General features: G+C 41.0%; 1 protein-coding gene and 1 pseudogene across 1 annotated transcript in view; both read left to right on the top strand.

The window, feature by feature from the left end:
• Positions 1-344: 344 nt before the first annotated feature.
• Positions 345-24,691, top strand: part of ELOVL2 (ELOVL fatty acid elongase 2) — a 60,614-nt gene continuing 36,267 nt past the window's right edge. The window contains exon 1 of the mRNA XM_036870069.1: positions 345-458. Within this exon, the coding sequence (XP_036725964.1) occupies positions 456-458 (3 nt within the window). The 5' untranslated portion in view covers positions 345-455. The remainder of the gene's footprint in view (positions 459-24,691) is intronic.
• On the top strand, positions 16,586-17,611 carry LOC118904184 (annotated as a pseudogene).

Below are 24,691 nucleotides of genomic sequence, written 5' to 3'. Positions count from 1 at the left end.
ACAGTGGCGGGTGACGAGTGGGTCCTCGCCCAGGGTCCGCGAACGTTGGCCGAGCGCCGCGGGCGCCAGCTGGGCCTGCAAATCGCCGCCCGGCCGGCAGGCGGCGCGCGAAGTGGCGCTGGAGAACCCGGGGGTCCGGGGGGCGCGTGCGAAGCCGTCCTGGGCCGCCGTCTCGGCTGCCTCCCCCTCCCACGCCGCCCTGCTCGCGCCGCGGCCGGCGAAGCCCCCGCGAGGGGAGAGGGCGGGGAGCGGCGGGCGCCCGAAACGGCCCTGCGGCTCGGAGCGCCGAGCGGGAGCGGCGCGAGTCCGAGGGGGCGGGGAGGCGCGGGCGGGCGTGCGCGCGCCGGGCGTGGGTGGGGGTAAGAAGAGCGGGCGCGGCGGGAGCGCGGGGCAGAGGGACGCCGGCTACCCTGGACAGCGCATCGCCGGACGCCGGGGCCGCCGCGCCGCGGATCATGGTGAGTGGGGGCAGCGCGCCTGCCAGGCCCGCCTGCCTCTCTTTCTTTCTTTCTTTCTTTCTTTCCGCGACCGACGCGCCGGGCGGGAAGGGGCCGAGGAAGCGGCGGCGCGGGAGCTGCGGGTTCGACCGCTGGAACCCGTCGCTGTCTGCGGGCCGGGCCGGGCCGCGCGGGCCTGGGGAGAGGGCGGTGAACGTTTGGGCGGGAGGGGGAGGGGGCGCCGCGGGTCTCGGGCGCTTGGTCCGTGTCCGCGGCCCCGACCGGCCCCTCGAGGCGCCCGCTGTGTCCAGCCCCCTGTTGCATGTACGCGGCCGGCTGGAGCCGGGATGCCCGCCAAACCGCCCGCTCCTTCCGCGGCGGCTGTTCTCGCGCGCCCCCCGCCGCCCCCCGCTCCCGGCGCGGGGAACGGCGCCCCCCTCGCGCGGGACCGACCCCGCCGCGGGAAATTCAGGCTTTGGGGCGCTAACGGTTGAATTTCTGCCCGCGCGGTGCCTACAGTCCCTGGGGTGTGTCTGTGCGCTGGCCCGTATCTCCCCGGGTTTGCACGGTGGGGTCGGGGGGTGGGTTTCCACGTGTGAACCGGGATGGAGGGACCGCTGCTGTGTTCTTTCCGACAGCTCGTCTCTCCCCCGGTTTGCCAGGCTCCGACTCCACCCCGAATTCATAACGCTTTCTGCTGGGCGTTAAGCTCTGTTCCTGGAGAGAGGAGGGGGTGGGGCGTCCCCGCGTGCCCGTGCCCCAGGAACTGCCCGAGAGTGTTGGCGGCAGAGCCTGGTTGTGTGACTGCAAAAAAGGAAAGTGTGTGCCAGGCTCTAAGTCCGAGCAAAATGTGAAGTCTCGTTTGTCCTCAGTGGTCCCTAGTCTATCTTTGCTTCTCTCCTCCTTCCCATATGGTCTCCTCTCCACTTCAGGGCTTGTTCATATGCGAATCTCCTTTCCCCCGCTTCAGCCGACACCAATCAACCCTAGATTTTGTCTTCTCTGCCGTTTCAGGCACACGCTATCTCCCTGATTACGGGGGAAGCCTTCTCTGGCTACTCTTCCTAAAATTCCGGTCTTTCCCATCCTACCCACCACAGTTCATATTACCCTGGTCTGCTTTGTTTTTTTTTCTTTAGCATCTATTATTTAACATACTATCTATTTAGTCTATGGAGTTTATAGAACACGTTCCCCACCAGAATGTAAGTTTCAGTAGGGCAGAGATTTTTTTGGTCATGTTGTTCACGGCTCTGTTACTAGTACCTACGACAGTGCCTGGCACATAGCAGGTGTTCAGTAAATTAAAAGAATTAGCCCAGTAAAGCAGCCTGCGGATGCTAATGTTATAATGTACAAATGAGAAACAGTAGTGCCACTACAGGGTTATCTATCCAGTTAACAGTTGTAATGATGAGAATCACAGGTGAAGTTGAGCGGAGGGATGGTCTTGGAGAAGAGGGACTCAGTTTGGTGGCCCTCAGTGATAAGGGTATAGCTGACCATGCTCTCGACACCCTGGCACCTGGGTGGACAAAGCATTTTTAGGGCTAACTGGCTGTCTCCTTCAGGTCCTGCACCTTTGTTCCAAATTATTATGAATTGTAACGAGCGAGGGAACAAGTCCAAGGATATCTCCTTAACTGGATGGAAGAGTCATGGGAATTAACCTAAAAGAACCAAAATAAAGGGCAAACAAGCTCTTATAAGCTGCTCTATACAGTCATAATACTACCTTCAGAAAAGCATTTTCAGAAACTTTGGGTCTTCAGAGGAGATTTTTTTTTTTAATGTCCAAATCCAAGTCTTCTCACTTTAAAAAAAAAAAAAATGATGCAGAGAGTGTGACGTAGGGGTTATAATCCATAAATAAAGTAGTGGTTCAGTTCAGAGACACCCCTCAGGATCCTGGTCCACCGTGAACAGCCTCTCACGATGTCTCTGCTAGGCTTATTCCAAAACCTATTTTTCTTTCAAATTCCCTTTCGTTTTTCCACTTCCAGAGTGTAAATTTATGGCAGTCCTTTGTTTTAAGCCTGGGGAAGTGTGCTTTTATAATCTGAGCCAAACTGCTTAATAAAATCTACCTGGGAAAGTTTCTGAAAATGATGTAATTATAGCCATCACTGTACAAGTTCTGCGGTTCTATGATGACTGTCTTGTCCAGATAGGTAGTGAAATTAAAGGTAAAAAGGAAAGAAAAGTAAGTTTGTCTTTGAAATTAAAACCAACCAACCAAACACAAATGAAAGACACCTCATTCTTAACCAAGTTTATACTTGTAGGAGATTTTGCTGTGTTATGACTCCAGTCAAAATATCAAGCCATTTTTCTTCTTCGAAAGCAAAGCATTATCAAGGAGTACAAAAATCCATTTTTAACGTACCCAGCTGGGTAAGCTTACTTTTTGGTTCTTCAACAAAAGGCTGCAATTTAATCTAGCTCCCTTCAAGACATGTTTTTTTAGTTGAGGCATAATTGATTCCTTCAAACCATTTCAATCACAGTTGGGGAGGTTCAGGTGCTTTCATAGTCTGAGGGTGTTGACAATTTGTTAACTGGATACACGATGTGATCCACTTATCTTCAGAAGGCGGGGCCCTGCTGGTCAGGGTTGCACCCAGGATCACCTTGCTTCTGCACTCGGATGTGTACCGTCCACCTTGTCGGGTTTGGGTATTAGGAGTAGATGGTGACCGAAGGCAAGAAGTTGCCCTGGAAGCTCTTAGTTAGGCTCAACATGGCCAAAGTATGTCAACACCAGTAGTTCGTGATAATTCTGAAGTTACAAATTTGCTCACTTGTGTTTTTTCTTAATCGAATTAGGACATCGCTAGTGTTTCACTGACTCTGACAATGAACCATTATAATAAATTGATAGTTTAAATGTAGCCGTTTAAAATTTAACAATTTAATAATTGCAGAGTGTAAATTGTTCTGGGGTTGATGTGGCAATTTGGAGTTCCAAGTGTGGAGTCAACCCTGTGTTTGAATCCCAGCACCAGCATTTAACTATGACCTTGGGCAGCTTAACTTATTTAGGCCTCAGTTTTTTCTTCTGTGAAAGGAAGCAGTATTGTTATTTCATAAGATGGTTTGAGGAACAAATAAGATACTGCACTTAATGTGGCTAGTTTAGTGCTGCGAGTGTTCAGTAAATATTAACTATTGTAATGACATGTGTTGTTCTATCTCCCATATCTGTTTGCAGTCGAGACACCTCTAAATGATGTCTATGATTCTTCTCAGAATGGTCTTCCCCATATGTGATCCTAAAACATACCTAGTATTGCTCTGTATCAGCGCTATCCAGGATAAATATAATGCAAGCCACATACGTGGTTTAAAATTTTCTAGTAGTCACATTAAAAAGGACAAAGAGACAGGTGAAGTTAATTTTAACATTTTTAACCCAATTCATGCAAATATTATTTCAACATATAATAAATGTTAAAAAAAATTAGGTATTTTATATATTTTTTCCATATGAAATCTTCAAAATCTGGTGTGTGTTATGCTTATGGCATGTTCAGTTCAGGCTAGCCACAGTTTCTCAACAGCCACTTGATTTGAGGTTACTGTATGAGACAAAACAGCTCTAGATGATACACATCTTCGAAACATACCTCTTATCTGCTAGACCCTTTCCACTCGTGACAACCTCGCTGCCACCTTAAACCTAGCACGACTGAAAGAAAGCTACTCACCTTTCAGACTCGCCCCTGTTCCCTCTTGCTGTTAGTAATTCCACCAGCTCTGGAGGCTACTGTGTCGGAAATCTGATTCTTACTCTCTTTTTTCTTTATATTGTTTATTGTCTAATATTCTCATATTTTTACTTGAAAATATCTTTCAGTCTTTTCTCTCCAGCCCCTTTTCCATTATTGCCTTTTCTACAGGTTTCCTCTTTTGTGGTCTGTTTGTTTTTTTTCTTGAAGCTTGTTATTTCATCTTTATTTTCACTTAGTAGCTTATTGCTGGGGGCTCTGGTCCTCTGATGTTCGGAGGTCTCGCCCCTCCCTGTGCTCTCCCTTCCTCCTGCCCGCCTCTCTCCTCCGCTGGCCTCCACATTCTCTCCATTCTTTCATCAGCTCTTTTTCGTGTTAAGTCATAAAAGCTTTCTATTTTATCGCTTATTTCCACGTTGAACACCTTTCCTTTATCAAATGTCCAAAGAAATAACACTTACTTTCACTGATAATCTGCTATTAAGATGACCCACCCAAGAAAAGAAGCTCAGGTAAAGGGAGGAGAAAAATAAACCATAGGAAGGGAAGATGAGATTATTTTTGAGCTTTATCTCCCTTTCAAGAAATATCTACGGACCTGATTGATGAGAGTACCAGCAACCTCCTAAACAGTGATGACACCCTACGTTAGTCAGTGCCTCAGAGGAAAAGGGTGCTTTCCTCTGTGCCTGGTGAGCAAAGCTACCAAACAGAAGAAAGGCACTGGACCAAGAGCAAGAAACCTGGCTTCCTGTCCTGGCTTTATTGTGGACCAGCTCTGTGCCCTTGATCAAGTCACTCTGGGGCACTGTTTACTCATCAGCAAAATGCGTTACTCTCTTTTTCACAAGATTGTTTTGTCAGTATCAAATTCTGGGGCCTTTACACTGGCTGTTCCCTCTGGCTGGGTCTTTCTCCTGAGAGCTGTGTGGCTTCTTCCCACTGCGTTTTTAATTAGACTTACCCTAACCTCTCTACTTAAAACTGGAAACTGCCGGTTGTGTTCACACCCTCCGCTCTCTTTTTTTCATAACGCTGTGAGCTTACAGTTTCCTCGCTTACATAGTGCTCAGAACTTTCTAATAATTTACTTATTACGTTGTGTGATTTGTTGTCCTTCCTACCTCAACGCAAGCTTCACGAGGGCAGATTTCTGTTTGCGTTGCTCAGTGATGTATCTCAGGCACCGAGACTAACCCCTGACGTACAGTAAATGCTAAATGATTGTGGATAGAGTGAAGGCCAGTTCTGCTGGTTCCCAGGGCAGTGCTCCTTTCCCTTCACGTCCCGTTTCCCACATGCCAAGGATGAATTGGGAAATGAACATTTGCTTGCAGACATATCCACAGCACAATCCCTTCAAAGAACAATCTCTCTTAATGCATTTAAAGTCATTTATCACAACTCAGTTTAGGCGTGTTTCAGTAATATAGGTGTTTCACCAATGCACGTATGCCCAGGTAACCTCTTAGTAAATGATAAGTTGTGTGTATTCCTACAACTATATTTACACTGCACAATCGTTATATTTGTGGAAGGGGCCAGGTTAGGTCATTATTTCTAAATAATGAAACGTATGGTTTTGTAAGTTCTTAGTGAAATCAAAATGTGTATGCATTTCTATTTGTAGAAATGTGTATGCATTTCTATTTGCATTTCATAATTTGTAGACTGGGCCAGGTTATATTGTTTTTACATAATGAAATCTAATTATAGCATTAAGTTCTTACTGAAATTAAAAATGAATATTTATTTAATAGTAATATAAACAAAGCTATGATTCATGAATTTACTGAATAATTATTTTTACTTTACATATGTTGCCTTTTTTGGCTTTGAGTTATCACTTCAATACAAGGATAATAGTATTTTATATTAATAAAATTTTTTTTAATGTATTTTTACACACATTATCTCTTGAAGCCTCACAGAAGACTTGGGAGAGACAAGTTCTGTATCACTATACCAGTTCACAGGTGAGAAAATTGAGTTTCAAAGAAGATAAATGATTTTACCCAAGGTCACATACTAGAGGTAACAAAACCAAGCATAAACCTTCTGACTCCAAAAATATCACCTCTTCTGCTAATCCATATAGCCTTATCCTAGAACCAGTGCAAATGTACTCTTCTTATACAAATATGGTGAAAGAAGAGCACTTTCTCATTACTATAGATGAGAATGGAAAAATGAGAATGATTTCCCCATGTAATTTCTTTCTCATGAATTATAAGAATAGGGATAGAGGTATATATACACACAGATACATTTAAAAGTACTAAATATATATAAAACCTAAAGATCTGTTTCGTATACATGGAAAATGGAGCATAAAGTGTTATTTTTTAAAAAATATTTATTTGGTTGCGCCGGGTCTTAGTTGCAGCACGAGAGCTCCTTAGTCGTGGCATGCAAACTCTTAGTTGCAGCATGCATGTGGGATCTAGTTCCCTGACCAGGAATGGAACCCAGGCCCATGCATTGGGAGTGCGGAGTCTTATTAACCCTAACCCTAACAACTGCACCACCAGGGAAGTCCCAGGAAAGTGTTATTTTTAAATGGCGATGATATGAACAACATATGTACGTATCAAACTTTATCTGCTTACCAGTATAATGAGTAGGGGAACACCCATATAGTAGACAATTAAGTAATTTACAAAGGAAGTAAAGTTAGTCTGTTTTTGAGTAGAATGACTGCAGTATTAAGACATTGATCAGAGAGACCCAGCGTTAGCTTTGCACATAAATTTTTGTTTCATAATGAGAGTTCATCATTTGGGTTTATTTCCAATACTTAAAAAATTTAAAGTATTGATTTTTCTGTAAGGCTAGGTAGAATTTGGTTTACTAGAATCTTTGAGTTTAACAGCTACTATGGCAACTTGGGAGATGCTTAAATTTTTTTTTTTTGGAAGGGTCAAAAAGTATATTGACCATTACACTGGACAGTTGGATTAAAAATTAACTCAAGCCTTTAAAGAAGAAATCGGAAGGTATCCATAATGCAAAAATCAATTAGACCATTTTCAGTTTCCTGAGGGATCAGACCTGATCAGCTGACTTTCTTCTTGGCCTCTGGGAGGTCTCTGCAGAGTTCTCCAAGGCACAGTGGGAAGAAAGGATGGCTATTCTTTGACCTTCTCTGCTCCCATTCCAGAGCCTTTCCTTAAATTCTTACAGGGAAGACTCATTCTCTTGGAGCAAGCAGCTTCCTTGATTTTTGGAAATGCAGATTTCATGACTGTTTTAATGTCAGTGGTGAAGTTATGCCTAAGAGGAAGGGTGTTTTGGGTTGTCAGAAAAATATTCAGTTGTCAGAAATGCCCTTGGAGGCTGTTTCATATCCTTTTTCTCCATAGGCTGGAGAGTTGTTAGTTCTTTGTATTTTTAAGGAAAGTATTACCTTTCCTTTGGCCTCTTCTCTATTCAGATTCCTAAAAAGAAAAGGCACGTGTCACAAGTTGTTTTGGGATTTACTACCTGAAGTCTGTTACACACTCAAAGCACACTAGCTTCACTGTTGTGTAAGCCGTGTTTCTTCACTCAACAATAATGTGGTTATTACACTGACCCCTTAAAGGTCCTGCCGGTACTACTAAAATGCTGCCGTGTTTTCTTTCTTTTTTTTGTAAATTAGGTTTACTATACCATAAATCTTTTTCTTTTTACAATTTGAAAAGTAAGTGGAAACATCCCTGTTGTAACAGATTTCTGAAAAGAACATTAATCTTTTTTTGGGGGGGAATATAGAATTACAAAAGCGTGATATGAATGCAACTTTTCACAAATGCATAACTTATAAAACAGGGTGCATGATGTTTTTCTCTGTGTCGTGGGGTTTTTAGAGGAAAGGTTTCTAAGGACCAGAGTGGTGGTTGGAGGGTGGACCCGGAGAGGAGGGTTGGTTAGAATCAATTTAGGAGCTGGAAGGGGGATGGTAAAGATTACCTAGTTCAAATCTGTCCTCAACCCACGAAGGGACTGAGATGAAGAAAGGAGGGTGCACTGGGGCGGGGAATGGATGGCAGGCCCCTGCCCTGCCCCCCACCCTGAGGGAAGGAAGCACAGTCGTGAATGTTCCCATTTTAGAAATAAGAAAACTGAGGCAGCGACTTGTCCAAGGTCACACAGCTGAGAAGTGGCCAACTAATCTGAGTTCACACAACTGCTTGTTGGTAGAACTTCAATCATTTCCTTTTCTTGGGAAAAATGAGCTATTTCCTTTGGAATCTGGGTTCCCATTCCTCTCTCTGCCACTCATAGTAGTATATTTATAAAACGTGGTAATAACATCTTGCATTTGTGAGGTGCTTATGATTTTCAAAGCACTTTGGTATCGATGATCACATTCAATCTCACAACCACTCCTCAGAGTAGAGGTGACGGGGGGATGGAAACCTCAGAAACTCCGGAACAGCAGCAGTGCCAGGAGTTACAGTTGAGCCAGGGGCCCATAACAACACATCAGACCACACCTGCGCACAGAATTTTCCAGAAGAGACTGCCTTGTCCCCAGCCCTGGCAGGAGAGTCAGGCCTTGGGCAGCCATGTTTCATACCATGTGACCTCCCTCCCTGACCCCTGATTTGTCTGAGGATGGACACTGGATCCCAGGGCAACCAGCCACAGGCAGGCCTGTAGCTGCTCACAGCAGGTGAAGTGCTGCCTGAGAAGGAGTGCTCATGAGTTGGGCCACAAGATCCTGAAGAACACTAACCTTGTCGGTGTTTGCTTTATATAAGATAGAGCAAGTGTCTGTAATAGTCTTACGTCCTTGGTGTAAACTTTGGAATTGATAGTTTACATTAATTCTTTTTTTGAAGGAAAGAGAAACGTTCTCTACGTTGAGTACCGTGTTCTTTAAAAATTGATACCAAGGGGACATGGGAGTACATTGCCTTAGTAAGCTTTCGATTAGGTTACACCCATCGGTTCATTCATTCAGCCACGTGATCAGTAGCAGGCAGTGTGCTCGGCACTGTCAACCTAAATAGAAAAGACAGTTCCTGCTTCAAGAAGCCAGCGGTGCAGGGGGAGAATCTTGTGTCCTGTAGTGTGAGCACATGAACAGGTCAGTAGCTGAGGTTTCAAGTCAGGCCAGTAAATGTGCTTTATGCCTGTGTAACATTTTATCCATTAAGAAGATTTAGTATAATAAGGTGACTATTTGTGTTATTACTTAAAAAAAAAAAAAATCGAAACCCTGCAGCATGGGTAGCTTTTGCCTCTTTATCAGGCCAAGAAGGTGGTCAGGACCAGGAGGTGACTGGTAATTGAAGAGGCAAAATCATCAGGATTGATAAAGCTGAGATCCAGATTGAGTCTGTGACACCAGAGTACTCAGAGGACGAGGCAATTCCGTGAGAGGAGAAAACATCAAACCAGTTGTCTGAGAGCGAGGGTGGGTAGAAGGAGCATGAACTTAGGAATCAGACGTGTATTTAAATGTACCTTCCCAGACTCAGTGAAGCCACATGTACTGACTCAGAATCTGAGTGAGGGGCTTTGGAATCTGTACGCCAGGAGTCGGGTGCACACAAATTTGGAATCTAGTGCTCTAGGGGCTCAAAGGAATGAGTGACCACTTTCTAGCAAAAATGTTTAGTGTGTGATCATGAAGGAGTTGGGGCTGGATCTTGAATAGGTTGGATTTTGATATGCAGGAAAAAGGAGAAAGGTAGGATTGAGCAGAACATTCCATTTAGGGGAAATAAGTTGGTAAGGAACCAGAAAGCAATAACATATATTTGAGAAAAAGCTATGAGCGGCTTATGGACAAGGCCACGTCTGCAGAGGCTAGCACAGAATAGGTGCTCAATAAAGAGTTGAGTTTGAAGGTTAGGGACAAATGAGATAATGGGACAGATCAAGTCAAATTTTGAAGAGTCTTGAATCTGAGGCTGGGAAGTTTCTTCTAGATTTTGTAAACCAGGTTTTGAAATGGAGAGTCAAATGATGAAAGCATTATTTAGGAAGATTTAATCTGGTTTCCATAATATCTGGGGCTGGGAGAGCCTGGATAAGGAGGTTATAAAGGGGCTGAACTAATATGTTAATTCTCTTATTTTCATGTTGTCAACTTTTGAAAACTTATCGCTTTTGCCACACATTCCTGGGTTCAATTTATCTCATCTATAAAATATGTATAATAACACATGGTGAAGATTGGGTCAAATAAAATAATATATAAAGCCCCTCATGATACACAAGCTAGCTGAGAGTAGATACTCAAAACTGGTGGCTATTACCCGTGGAAACTTAATCATATTATCTTTACAAACCTAACTTTTTTCTCTATGCCTGGAATAGAGATCTTTAAAAATCTAACTTGATTAATCTACATATATTTACATTAAAAGGTTTTTCATATTCCTGAGATTTTAGTTTTAACATTCAGGGCTTTTTCTGGAGAGAATGAAAAAGTGATAAGAACTTAGTTTTCTGATTTTGGGGTCCTTTTCTTTAGGCTGCGTGAGTTCTGTTAATTAATGAAAAATGAAAAGCTAAACTGTGTGCTCGTTTCAGAACAGTTTTTCTTGTTGAAAAGTTCTCACCTGTAGATGCAGTCACAAAACAGTGTATTTTGAAAACTGTTTCATGGATTTGAATCACAACTTTAGAAAATCCTAAGAACTCCACGTAATCAGATTAAACTTTAGCTGTTTGCCCAACCGCCCACATCAAATTGCCTGTCTTGAGCTTCTTAATTGTGCTTAATCTAATGCCTTAACCCCTAAAAATGTACAAGAAAACAGATCTTCCAGGCTCTGCCTTTGCCACTGGATCGTCATTACTTCAGGTACTAAAACCCTAAATATAGCAGATTTTTGGATTTGTACGTTGTATTGGAAATAATGAGGAAAGAGAATATGTATGTATACTGCTTCTTTTCCTACTTTTTCCCTGTCAGTTTGGAAGTAGTGGAAATTGATTAGAAATTTAAGCGTTATGTGTAAAACCGAAATAGGTGGACAATATGGGGCTTAGTTTTCATGGCCTAGGAGAAGACAGTGTTAGAAGAGGCAAAGATTAGGTGGGAAAAGTGGAAGACTCGTTGGACGTATTGCGGGCAGTGAATAGACCCGCCTGGCTGGCGTGAAGCCGTTGCTGAGAGGACTGGTCCAGGCAAGGGTGGAGGAGGGCTTTGAACCAAATGGAACGAAGTCCCCGGGTTTCTGGTCAAAGTCCGTGATGCCCTCCAGCGTCAAACCCTTTCCTCCCTGGTAGACTTATTTTGTCTTGTATGGCTTGATTCCCTATCAGTTCATTTTCTGCCCAAAATAGGATAATTACACCTTCAATTTGTGAGCAGCTTTAGAAGAACTTTCCACAATGTCCCTCATGGTAATGATTATAATACCATATGTTTGCATAACGCTTTTCAATTTATAGAACACTTTCACAGCATCTCAGTTGTATGTTTTTTAGTTAATTACTTAGTTCATTATCTATCTCCCCTACTGCAGTATAAGGTCTGTAAGGGCAAGAACTTCGTATGTCTTGCTTACCACTGCAATTTCCACACTAGAATGGTGCCAGCGTGTAATAGACACCCAAAGAATACTTGTTGGATAAATGGACAGATGTGTAAATTACGAAGAAACAGAGACTCAGATTGTTCCGAGTCCTGTAGCTAGTAAATGGTGGATTGGGGATTCAAACCCACTTTATACCTGTGTCTCATATCTTCTACCCCACTGCTTGTTTCATTCTAGTAATTGACTTTCCTGATACCCATGTTAATTTCGGCAAGACTGAGAAAACACGAACCATAAAAAGTGACAGGTTTGACCATATCAAAATGTTAAATTTTGAGATGACAGAAGACACCATAGGCAGAGATTAAAAAAACAAGCAACAGACTAGAAGATATTTGCCATCTATATAACAATATAGATTGTTATACATACAAATGACTTTTATAAGTCAATAAACAGACAAGCAACCCATTAGAAACATGGATGAGGGTTATTAAATGGCAGCTCACTGCAGAGGAAACCACAGTCAATAAACATTGAGAGACATGCACAACTGCAGTAGTAATAAAGAAATGCAAATTAAAACCGTGCTACATCCATGAACTTGGCAAAAACTTAAAATGCTGACAGTAGCAAGTCCTATAACTTTTCTTAGAGCGATATGGTAGTTTTTACTAAAATTATAAATGTTAATAAACAACACAGCAATTCCACAACCAGATTTATTCCCAGAGAAATTCTCTGTTATTAACACAAGGAGATTTGTATAAAGCATCATTGTTTGTAAAAGCAGAAAACTGGAAACAACCTAAAATATCCATTAGTAAAGAAATGGATAAATAACACTAGAATATTCATATGATGGGAGACTATACAGCAGTTACAGTGAATGAACTAGATCTTCATGTATCAACATGAATAGATCAAGCTGCCGAAATCAAGTATGATATAATTTATATACATCCTTAAAGTCGTATTGTTACATTTTTGTTTGAATATTTGTATATAAATGTATGAAAACATTGACAAGAAGGCTTGACCTCAAATTTATTGCAGTATTTATATCTGAGGAAGGAACAGGGACACAGGATTAGAGAGGTACACAAGGGAAGGACAGCTTTAGCAATTATATTTTAGTTCTCAGTTCCCAGCACCTGCTAGGTATATTCAGTAAATATTTATCAAATTAATTAATTTTAAAAGCTTTGAAACAAATGATACAGTTTTAACATGTGATATATTTATTTTACTATTCTTTACATTTTTATGCTTTTATATTTTTTCCTAAGTTAAAAGTGGATTTGGATTTGGGATCTGTGTTAGAGATCTGGTATGAATCGCACATGTGGGACAGATTAGCCACAAGGCAGGAGGATGGTCTGTTGTTTGCTTAGACCCTAGTCCGTCCTTCTTGGCTGACTGAACCAACTCTGAAAGACCATTCAAGGTCAGGCTCGGCAGCCATGCACTTTTAGAGAACTAAAGGACAAATTGTAGAAGGGCATGTTTGTCATTCTCAATGTTAATTAAAGGAATAAGTATATCTTCCCATGTGCGAAAGAGAGGAATAGCGAATAGCCAAATACAGACAACAATAGCAACTGATCACATTTATTGAGTTCTTGATAGTAAGAGTTCTAGGTACTGTTATAGGAACCTTTCCTGTATTTCCTCATCCTCACAGCAAACCTGGGAGTTGGTACTGTCACTTCCTTTTTGCAGATAGGGAAAGAAGCGTAAAGAGAGCATTTTTACTCAAATTATACACTGTACTTGTGTGTCCTAATAGGAAGGCAGTTGTGGAGGGCTTTGAACCACCGACATAGCATCCTTTCACTTTCCCTTCTCTAACAGCTGACTTACCCAGTGTTGTCTTTGAGAATATTTATCTTGAATATCCCTCGGGTCCTTTTCCAGTGTTAAAACTCAAACTGGAGTTTTGTTACTCTTCTTTTTACACTACTGCATTTCCTCTTCTAACTTTTAAAAAAGATATTAAAAAATTTTTTTAAAGATATCACTTTGGAGACAAGCCCTAATTAAAGAAGGTACATTTCTCCTATGTGATGTCACTCCCTCTAGATTATCCAAGGGTGATGGCAGTAGGAGTTAGAAGGATGTGACAGTGTGTAGCTCAATCGAGATCTGAAAGTGCAGGACAATGAATGAATGTCTATTAAGCATCTACATAGTGTACAGGCCCATCACAGATGCTTTTACAAATATAAAATCATCTGAGCTTCACTGTGAAGTTAGAATGACTTTTCTCATTTTATAAATAACGAAGATGATACTCAGACAATATTTTGCCCAAGGTTATGCAGCTTACTTAGTGTCAGAACCAAGACTAGAACCCTTGTAAGACTCCCCTTCTTTGCAAGGAACCACCCGGACTGCCATGCTACCTCTTGTAACCCTAACTCCACGCACACCAGACCCAGGATTGGCTACAAATAATCACCATGTGAGTGAGTGGCAAGAAGACACAGCATTCCTCTAAACAGTGGTGGGTCATCGCTCACTAGCTCTAGTTAGGCAACTTGCTGTACTTCTCTAAGCCTCACTTTCCTGATCTGTCAAGGGAGGTGAAAAAACCTATTTTATAGACTAGCTGAGAGAATTAAGATAATAGTATGTAATATGCCCAATAAATACAATGGCTGATACCTAATAAACACATTCTATTTTCATTTATTATTGCTATTATTATCACCTGTAATTTCTATAATGAAGAAATAAGTGACATTGGGGGTAATTCTGAAATTAGGAATTCCTTGACATATTGTTTTAAAATGAAAAAAAAAACATTAAAAGCATGCTTGATGACAGCTGTAGGTAACTAATGAAGGAGAGTGTAATGCTTTTCTTTTTTTAAATTTTATTTATTTATTTATGGCTGTGTTGGGTCTTCGTTTCTGCGCGAGGGCTTTCTCCAGCTGCGGCAAGTGGGGGCCACTCTTCATCGCGGTGCGCGGGCCTCTCACTATCGCGGCCTCTCTTGTTGCGGAGCACAGGCTCCAGACGCGCAGGCTCAGTAGTTGTGGCTCACGGGCTCTAGAGCACAGGCTCAGTAGTTGTGGCTCACGGTCCTAGTTGCTCCGCGGCATGTGGTATCTTCCCAGATCAGGGCTCGAACCCGTGTCCCCTGCATTGGCAGGCAGATTCTCAACCACTGCACCACCAGGGAAGCCCCTGTAATGCTTTTCTTTATGAACCAATCAGTAAGTAAAAAAGAAAGGAAAAGAGAGCCTACAACCAGTATTACAACTTGCAGGCATTCTCTGCTGGTGGAAATAGTTACTCTGGACTGACGCCATCCAGTCACAGGTCAGCCTGTTTGCCCCTACCTGCTTCTAGCCAAGAATAAAATCTCTTTATAAAAAGTGGCCAAACTGAAGAGTCAGATAAGCTACTGCTTGATTTAACTTTATATTTATCAAGGCAGCCACAACCAGGGAGGCATACAGTGTTCTAGGACAAGGACCTCTTTTAATCTATTATGGAGTTAAAATGCCACATCCAAATTTAAAGCAGAACCAAATCCCCAAAGAGAAAAAGGCATGCTATCAACAAAGCAACTTATACATTGCCATAAAGAAGCTCTATAAGCCATCGTTTGGTTGATAGAAGAGAAGAGAAATCTATGTGTCTGTAGATTCCCTGCAACGGAAGTCCAAATTAGGCCCGTTTGGAGGAATGGTATTGGAGACACTTCTAAACTAGGCACAGGCAGAAGGAATCGGTTATATCAATGGAAATATGACTTTCACAGTAAGAGAGGTAATAAGTTCTACCACATTCTGACATTGTTCACATCTGAAGGCTCTGTTTTAAAAAATGTATATATTGACTAACTGGAATAAACGCAGAAGAGAATGCTGAAGAAGGTGAGGGTCTAGAGTGCATGTCACATGTGTGGACATGTGTGTAATGGTATATTCAGTTAGCACTTGTGGAAGGAGGAAGGAAGGGAAGCAGGAAAGGTCAGATGACAAAGTCGGGGTGGGAGACGAGAGTGGGAGAAGGTGAATTTACTGAGGCTGTTTAGGAAAAGTGAAGGCTTGGTGTGAAATGTCAAATATCTAAAGGGCTCTCGGGACTTCCCTGGTGGCAGAGTGGTTAAGAATCCGCCTGCCAGTGCAGGGGACACCGGTTCCATCCCTGGTCCGGGAAGATCCCACATGCTGCAGAGCAACTAAGCCCATGCGCCACAACTACTGAGCCCGCGTGCCTCGAGCCCCTGATCCACAACAAGAGAAGCCACCGCAATGAAAAGCCCCAGCTCGCCCCAAGTAGAGAAAGCCCACGTGCAGCAATGAAGACCCAATGAAGCCAAAAATAAATAAATAAAATAAACTTATTTTTAAAAATGTTAATTTCTATAAAAGGCTCTCATGTGAAAGAAAAATGGTACTACTTGTATGTGATTTTAGAGGAAAGAACTAGGATTGATGGGTAACCTTTGAATGGAGAAAGATCTTTAGCCCCAAATAAGGAATGGTTTCCTAAAAATGAGAAACATTTAAAAAATAGACTGTGCTACCTTGCAAATAGTGAGAAGTCTTTCTCTGGAGTTTTTCCAGTAAGGTGTGTGGATTTCTATCAGAATTATTATGGAAAGCAATTATTTCCAGCTTTGGGTGGGAAGTTGAATTAGATATCTATGATTCTCTGATATTATGAGAGCCAATAAACTGCTCCTTGATTCATCTGAGGTTTAAAAAATCATTCTGTGTGTTTCCTTTCTTTGTTTCTGTTCATAACAAAGTCTGGACCATGCAGAGCTAATTCTTAGGCCTTTATAGTGCTGTGTGGTAGGAAAGGAATCCTTATAAAGAAACGTGTTAATCTTTACTATAATACATTTTTAAAGTTATTTTTCATAAAACATAGAAGGGTAAACTTAAGAAATGGAGAAGTAGCTCTTTTCGCTCTCAGACATGGGCACACCGCAGAAGGATGTTATTATCAAGTCAGGTGCACCCGACACCCTATTAGTGGAGAAGCATGCAGATTATATAGCATCCTATGGCTCAAAGAAAGATGATTACGAATACTGTATGTCTGAATATTTGAGAATGAGTGGCATCTATTGGGGTCTGACTGTTATGGATCTCATGGGACAGCTACATCGCATGAATAGAGAAGAAATTCTGACATTTATTAAGTCTTGTCAACACGAGTGTGGTGGAGTAAGTGCTAGTATTGGACATGATCCTCATCTTTTGTACACTCTTAGTGCTGTCGAGATTCTTACTATGATAGTATTAATGTTATTGATGTAAATAAAGTTGTGGAATATGTTCAGAGTCTACAGAAAGAAGATGGTTCTTTTGCTGGAGATATTTGGGGAGAAATCGATACAAGATTCTCTTTGTGCGGTGGCAACTTTGGCTCTATTGGGGAAGCTGGATGCTATTAATGTGGAAAAGGCAATCGAATTTGTTTTATCATGTATGAACTTTGATGGTGGCTTTGGTTGCAGGCCAGGTTCTGAATCCCATGCTGGGCAGATCTATTGTTGCACAGGATTTCTGGCTATTACTAGTCAGTTGCATCGAGTAAGTTCTGATTTACTTGGTTGGTGGCTTTGTGAACGACAGCTTCCATCAGGTGGACTCAATGGAAGGCCAGAGAAGTTACCAGATGTATGCTATTTTTGGTGGGTGTTGGCTTCCCTAAAGATAATTGGAAGGCTTCATTGGATTGACAGAGAGAAACTGCGCAGTTTCATTTTAGCATGTCAAGATGAAGAAACGGGAGGATTTGCGGACAGGCCAGGAGATATGGTAGATCCTTTTCATACTCTATTTGGAATTGCTGGATTTTCACTTTTGGGAGAAGAACAGATTAAACCTTTTAGCCCTGTTTTTTGCATGCCTGAAGAAATACTTCGGAGAGTGAATGTTCAGCCTGAACTAGTGAGCTAGATTAGATCCCTTGATGCAGAAGTTGCCTAGTGTAGTTTTACTGCTTTTAACATTTCAGTATTTGAAGTGCATAACAAACTTAATGGCTGCCTTGTTAATATTTTGTACATGAATTGTGTTGATTTTAATAAATTATATAATTATACATATTGTAAATTAGAGACCTTTATTGTATCTTCAGCTTTCCGTTTTCTTCTGGAATGCTGTTATTCTGAGCGTAATATTTTGTTTATGCTTCAATGTATTTATCTTGTTTGTCTCCATAACAGCAAACTGAGTTGAACTCTATTTAGCTGATGAAGTCTTGTGTTCTGATTTTCCCATGTACTCCCGTGATATGTTATATATAAAACTATAGTTAATATAAATTGGTCTTTGTCAATGAGAATGTTAACTGATAAAGAATTGATGAACCCCATAGGAATTAAAAGATGAAAAAAGAAAAGAAAAAGAAATGGAGAAGTACTTACATCAAAACTTTTCAAATATTTTCAAATATTATTTAACCTGAAGATACTGCATCTCTGTATAAGGAAAGATGGTTCTCTGTAGAGTCAGATAGTTACTCTGTTAGATATAATAATACTAATATTCCATATAGTTAAAGTTCATATGAAGAAATCAGGCTACAGTTTATAAACTGGCAGCAAATCCTGTTATTTCTGGGTTGAGTGTAGCCAAAGACAAAATTTCGTATCATTAATCCAGTGATCACATTGGACTTAACTGCAAAGGTATACTTACTTTACTGATTCTAAAATGTAATTGGACATTTTAGGCTTGTCCATGTTCCATGACTCCTTGTCTTATAAAATCTTTGTTTCTAGGTGAATGATACTCAACAGCAGCTAATTCAGTCATCATAAGAAGGGATTTTTGTCCCTGTATTATGTAAATGAGGTTCAAGGCCACAGTACTTGTTGGTGCCAGAGTCAAAGCAAGAACCTGGGTGTCTTAATTCGTATTCCAGTGGTTTCTGCCTCATTATGACAATTACTGACTTTATAGTGAAACAGTAATCTTTACTATGTGAGTAAATGTATGGGCATCTCCTTTAAGAGATTCGATGGATTTGGAAAAGCCCATTTTTGTTAAATAGGACCTTTAATTAATTCATATATAACATTGAGTTCATCCTACATTCTGGCATCCTGCTAAGTGCATGCAAGTTACCCATATGGGTTTAACATGAATATGTTTTATTCTAAAAGATTTTATCCTAAGCTAAAATAACCGTTGCTGTCATGGAGTAAAATAGCTTTCTCTGTGAACATATTTAGGTGACTCCTCTATTAGGAAATTCTAGAGATTGAAGAAATAGCAAACTAGCATGAACAATTAGGGGAAAATCAGACTACTCCTCACTTGAGTCCTTCAAAGGGGAGAGAGAAAGTGGCGAATGAGTGTGTGTGTGTGTTGTAAGGTTTTCCCTTCGATTGTTAGCATCTGCTACTTCATGATAGTGTCTTGGTGGACTTGGGTTCTATAGCGATGAGACCAGTGGACATGAAGAAAATAAACGGCTTCCATTTCCCCGCAGTTTCTAGTTTGTCTGGTGAAACCAAGGAGGCTCGCTATTTAAGAATCAGCTTCTTGGACTTCCCTGGTGGTCCAGTGGGTACAACTCCACGCTCCCAGTGCAGGGGGCTGGGGTTTGATCCCTGGTCAGGGGACTAGATCCCACATGCATGCCACAACTAAGAGCCGGCACAGCCAAAATAAATAAATAAATAAATAAAATAAATATAAATAAATATTTTTTAAAAAATCAGCTTCTTGGTGGCTGTCCCGGAGATCTGTAATACAACACTTAACCCAAGTCCAGGATTAATGCAGAAGAGTTGGCTGGTCCCTTCAGTCACAGCTGAGAAGGATCACAAAAGATTTCCTACCACGTGCTGCCCAGCTGAAACTTGGCAGCCCAGCCGAGCCGGCATTATCCGACCTTTTTGCCCTGCCTGCTTGCTACTGGCTACATTTTCAGTCCTTGGGCTTTTTAAAAGTACGCAAGTTAGTTGGCCAGACTTTCTTTTTTAAAAAAACAAACAAAACTCATAGTCTAACATCTCCTTCTTTAACTTTTCTAATTTATCTAAATCCAACACACATTTTCACACGATCAGACCTAACGGTCTCTAGAGACTAACTTGGGCCACAACTTGAGAAACAACTAGAACTGCTTATCAAGTGAGATCACTAGTGAAGTGCAAGTGCTCACATAATCTTCCTGAAAACAGCGTTGCATCAAATACCATCCTAAATAAAACTCCGGAATGTTTCTAACTCACCCCTTCCACTGCCCAGAGGTACTACCCATTAGTGTTACTGAATTTATCTTTTCTCTTTTAGAGACTGGGAGGGAAAAACACTGTAAGCCTTCTATAGCTGCGTTAGCTGTAGTAGTTAACATTCTCTATAATGATACAAGCCTAAAAAGCTGTATTTAAAAAGAAAAATCAAATAACCTTTGAGTGCTGAAAGGCAAAAACTAGGTGAAGACTTCTGCCAAGAAAATATTTTTAAAATCATAAGATCATGAAGATAACAATTAGTGTGCTTTGTGTGTGTTTCTTTATTTTGTAGAAGTCAACTAGTTTCTAATAGACAAAGGAATAGATTGACGCACACACTTTTAAAAGAAAATTTGGTAACATTCTCATTATTCATATTAAAATGGTTGTGCTTCTTTGACTCATTTTCATTTTTATGATACATTTATAATTGTGTCAAATAGGCATTTATTCACTTTAAAACATTTCTTCTACCCTATTAAAAGTTACACTGCAGATAAGCATTCAAAAGACCTTGCTTGCATGAAGTTAAACTAAAAAATTGTTGAATGAAAATGAGTGAAGTAACCCAACTTACCAAACAAACTATTCAGTGTTAATATGAAAGGCTGCAAATTTCACTTTCACTGATTTCAGTCCCGTCTGTGCAGTTCATTCCCAAATTACCCACTGGACCGACACACTTCAGACAGTGGCACCATATATGAAGCTAAAAATATATTAATTTAGTTATATAATAAATAATATGTTTTATGTTTATCTCCAGCAGTAGCTTCAAAATTCTTATATAGGCAAAGAATGGGATGGCTGTCTGGTTGGGAGTGGAGATGGAGGGTGGGGACCTTGGGGGAGGGCTTGAAGTATCTGTTATTTAGAAAATTGAGAAAACACGCTACATAATGCTCTCTATTTTCTGTCGAATAGAAACGATTAATCAGTAAGATTAAGGATAGTAATATTTTATACAAGTGCCCATCTAGCAGGATTCAAAACAGTAGCTCAGGAAGAACCAGGTGAGAATATGTGTGATGCAATGCTAATTTTCAAAAAGTGGGGGGGTCAGAGACTTAGACTTACATAATTTTCTTTATTTTGACATAGTATCTTGGCAAAAGCAAAGGGCTTTGCCATGCATGGTGTATAATTGTAACAAATCATTTTGTCTTCTGCCTTATATCATCTGTCAAATAGATAATAGTTGTCACTGCTCTCTTTTTTCCACCCCCCCACCCCCACCCCATAGAGTTGTCTGTCTTTATCATCAGCCCAGTGTTTTGGGAGACCGTGTTGGGCTGATGACTGAATGTTGATTGATTAATTAATTGAGGTGAGACCCCAGAAGGTGCTCAGAATAACATGAGATATCTAAAATTATTTGTAAAACTCTCTAACCATCATAGCTGTCAGGTGGTCATAAAAAAGGCCTTTTTTTTTTTTTCACACGGAGCTCAGGCTGCATTTTGCCTTTTCTATGACTTGTTTTCCTCTTAGAGCCTGCTAATGGTGCTCAGTTTGATTGGACATCTGGATTAAAATGTTAAGGAAAAGGTATGATTTTCCTTTACCTCTTAGAAAAGGCTTTGTACCGTGAAGTGTGGAGCAACTAACTGTCACGATAATATACTTCAAACAAAAAAGGATGTGATAAGGATTTCATTCAGCAGGGAAAGAGTCTGGATGGCTCAGTAACTCCCAGTATTGGCTGGTTCCATAGCTTGAAAGAAGGAAAAATATAATACAGTCTATCCGTGTGACTCAGATTGTCTCTTAGTATTAACAGTAAAAGAACACATCTTTTGACATTACCATGAATATCCTGAAATACTGTAGATATTTTTAGAACATATAGAAATAGATTAGAATATAGATATATAAATAGGTAGAATAGATAGGTATGATTACTGCTTAAAAATTAGAAATAAAATCCGGCCCATGTCTTTTCCAAGAAAACCATTGAAAGCTTTCCTTTGTTTTCACATTCGAAAGGATGGCACTTGTACATGCAGAACAGCCAACCTGCTTCCCCTCTGGTCAGTACTTGATAACCAGAGCACATACAGACAAAATCTCCTTTCACTGCTGCTGTTAATTGTGAAAGAGCTTTATTCTTCCCCATGTCCCCAAATTCAGAAGCTGGTACAGTTCCAAGGTGTCCTGAATACAACTATCTGGCCTTGGGTTAAATCTCCAAGGAGTTTGGTATTCACTCACAATTTCACGGGGAAATAGAAGTTGTAATAATCACTACAAATATCTTGCGAAGCAACCGTAGCAGCTTTTTTGGCTCCTCGCATACCCAGTATTGAACCACCGAATGACTTTATTTTCTAATTGTGAAATTGCCTCTTTTTTTTCTGTATAGCAGATTTCATTTTATTCACTTGAAATTAAGGCAAGTTATTTAATATCTTTTAATGAGACCAGAATATTATAAAAGAAATAATGTGTTTGGACTTTATGTCCATATTCTTGGAGAGAAGGCCATAACTTGCAAAATGACTGGCAGCAGGGTAACTAATATAATTATATTCATTATTAAAAATTTGTATTTGTTTAGTCAAATTTCAGTTTCCTTAAACTTGGTGAATTTCTGTGTAACCAACAAATTAATTCACAAATTAAGCTTTGTGAATTTATTTTTAAAGTGTTTAAAATCTATTTTCGTGACTTAACAAATCCGACATACTTATGTCGTATCTTTGTTAACCAGGGACTGTTCTGCGCTCGCGAGATACATCTCTGAGCGGTAGCTCACAGTACTTTGTGTATGCACACTCATGTCTCACCAGTTCTTTCCCCAACTCCTCACAGGTCCCTGCACTTCGTCTGCCCTTGCCATACGCCCATAACCAAGCGTTGTTTTCTGTCTCTTCTTTTCTGTTCCTTTGGGAGAGGTCACAAAGCGTTCCTCTCTTGCAACCCCAGTACTGTATGTAGATTTAAGTACGTCCCGTACCTTTTTCATCACTGCGTTCTCTCTGCCTGGGTCCCACAGGGAACTGAGCCATGAAGAACCCCAAGTAACAGACTCTTTACTCAACATTACTCCTCATGTCCAGAGCTTTGTTATTGAGATGCCTTGTCTGTATCTGACCACTCCCCGATGCACCTCATAGGGTGAGTGCCCTCCCGCGATGTGTTGCCCAGCTCTTGTGCAAAGAGGACTGACTGCCCCACCAGTCTGCAGAGAATTCTGAGCCAAGAGGTGAGCCGGCAGCACCGCCTTGCAGTGTATCGACGTAGCAGGTGACTAAACGCGTGCACGCCCTAGAGATACTAGAAGACTATTTAAAATGCATTGCAGGCAGACCTCGATTTATTGTACTTCACAGATCCTGCATTTTTACTTATGGAGGGTTTGTAGCAACGCTGCATCGAGCAAGTCTATCCGCACCATTTTTTCCAACAGTATTTGCTCATTTCGTGTCTCTGTGTCACATTTTGGCAGTTCTCACAATGTTTCAGATTTCTTCATTATTTATTATGGTGATGTGTGGTCAGTGATCTTTGATATTACTACTATGACTTGCTGAAGGCTCAGATGATGGTTAGCATTTTTTACCATAAAATATTTTATAATTAAGGAATATACATTATTTAGACATGCTGTTGCATACTTAATATACTACAGTATAGCATAACAACTTTTATGTGCACTGGGAAACCAAAAAATTCACATGACTTGCTTTGTTGTGATACTCACTTTATTGTGGTGGCCTGGAGCTGAGCCCACAATGTCTCCAAGGTATGCCTGCATTGAAATTAGTAATTTTTAAACATTGGTATTTATCTCTTAAAAATCTAGAACGAAGAAGATATTTAAGAGTCCTTCTAGGTGGTTTTCACTGGGTCATGGGTCTCTACAATTTTGGAGTTACTGCTGTCTCAGTATCCCTCTGCTTTAAAATACAGGGATACTTTGTCAAAGCTCTTTCAGTGTCTCTGTTCTCTCTTCCTAATCCCCAACACTCTTTTTTTTTTTAATTAATTAATTAATTAATTTTTTGGCTGCGTTGGGTCTTCCTTGCTGTACGCGGGCTTTCTGTCTAGTTGCAGTGAGCGGGGGCTACTCTTCATTGTGGCGTGCGGGCATCTCATTGTGGTGGCTTCTCTTGTTGCAGAGCACAGGCTCTAGGCACGCAGGCTTCAGTAGTTGTGGCACGCGGGCTCTAGAGCACAGGCTCAGTAGTTGCGGCGCACAGGCTTAGTTGTTCTGCGGCATGTGGGATCTTCCCGGACCAGGGATCGAACCCGTGTCCCCTGCAGGGGCAGGCAGATTATTAACCACTGCACCACCAGGGAAGTCCAGTCCCCAACACTCTTTACTTGCCATGTATATATTCACACATAATAATCCTGATAACTCTCTAAACCTGTCAAAGAAGAATGTTGTCAAAGGAAAAAGAGGTCAAAAGTGGACCCCTGAAGTTTGCAAGCCCATTTCTGGTGTGATACTGGCAAACTCGTTCATTCATATATATATATATGATATATATCATATATATATGATATAGATATATGATATATATCATATATATATGTTAAATACATTCCACAAATGCTTATTGAGTGCCTAATGTATGCCAGACACAGAGGATCTTGACCAGTTTGGGAGAAGGTGAGTGGTCAGGAAAAACCAAAAGACAATTAGGCATCATCCAGGCAAAAGGAAGAACACCTGCAGGGTGGTGGGGACGGGGAAGGATGGATGGAGAGATACGCATTGGGGGAACTTCAGATAATTACATATGCCTGCAGCAGAGAGTGCACATAGGCATCTGGAAGGAGAGGAGGCTTAGAAAGGTGAATTTTGGCCAAGTTGGC

Source organism: Balaenoptera musculus, chromosome 11, assembly GCF_009873245.2.
Source record: "Balaenoptera musculus isolate JJ_BM4_2016_0621 chromosome 11, mBalMus1.pri.v3, whole genome shotgun sequence".
NCBI lineage: Eukaryota > Metazoa > Chordata > Mammalia > Artiodactyla > Balaenopteridae > Balaenoptera > Balaenoptera musculus.
Note: the sequence above shows the minus strand (reverse complement) of the source record. Positions and strands in the feature narration are given on the sequence as shown.